The 507-nt window shown below is 70.8% G+C and overlaps 1 protein-coding gene across 1 annotated transcript in view; it reads right to left on the minus strand.

Moving 5' to 3' along the window:
• Positions 1–507, minus strand: part of CARS1 (cysteinyl-tRNA synthetase 1) — a 41886-nt gene that overhangs the window by 1176 nt on the left and 40203 nt on the right. The window contains exon 21 of the mRNA XM_077754959.1: positions 50–109. Coding sequence (XP_077611085.1) covers positions 50–109 — 60 coding nt within the window. The remainder of the gene's footprint in view (positions 1–49; positions 110–507) is intronic.

Raw genomic sequence — 507 nt, forward strand, 5'->3', positions numbered from 1 at the left:
CGCGCACACGTGCGCCCAGGAGAGCCCGGCGCCACAGACGCACGTGTACCTCTTGTTCCTGCTTTCTCCTGGCAGCCGCCTCTTTCTTCTTCCTCTTCTCTTCTTCGACCTGGGGAGGGCGGGGGCCCCATGAGCCAGGTCTGGCCCAGGGCCTCAGGGGGCGGGAGGGGGAATAAAGCAAGCGGCCCCCCACAGCCCGGACTCTGACCGGGCCCACGCCACGGAGGGCAGGGGGCCCTCATTCATTCCCTGCGGAGATTCTCGGAGGCCGCGAACCGGCACACGTGGCTGGGTCTGGGGCGCGGCCGGCGCTAAGGCAGGAGCAGAGCAGCGAGCCTGGCTGGGGGGCTCCGTCAGGCGGGGGAGCAGGGACGGCGTCATGAGGGCCCAGAGAGGGTGGGGGGAGGGCAGGGGTCAGCAGGTGCCAGGACACGGGGCCTGGGCCAGGGAAGGAGCCGGAGTTAACTGCAGGGGTGAGGGGCAAGGGGCGGGGAGGAGCCCTGGAGG

This window comes from Crocuta crocuta, unplaced genomic scaffold (assembly GCF_008692635.1).
Source record: "Crocuta crocuta isolate KB4526 unplaced genomic scaffold, BGI_CrCroc_1.0 scaffold653, whole genome shotgun sequence".
NCBI lineage: Eukaryota > Metazoa > Chordata > Mammalia > Carnivora > Hyaenidae > Crocuta > Crocuta crocuta.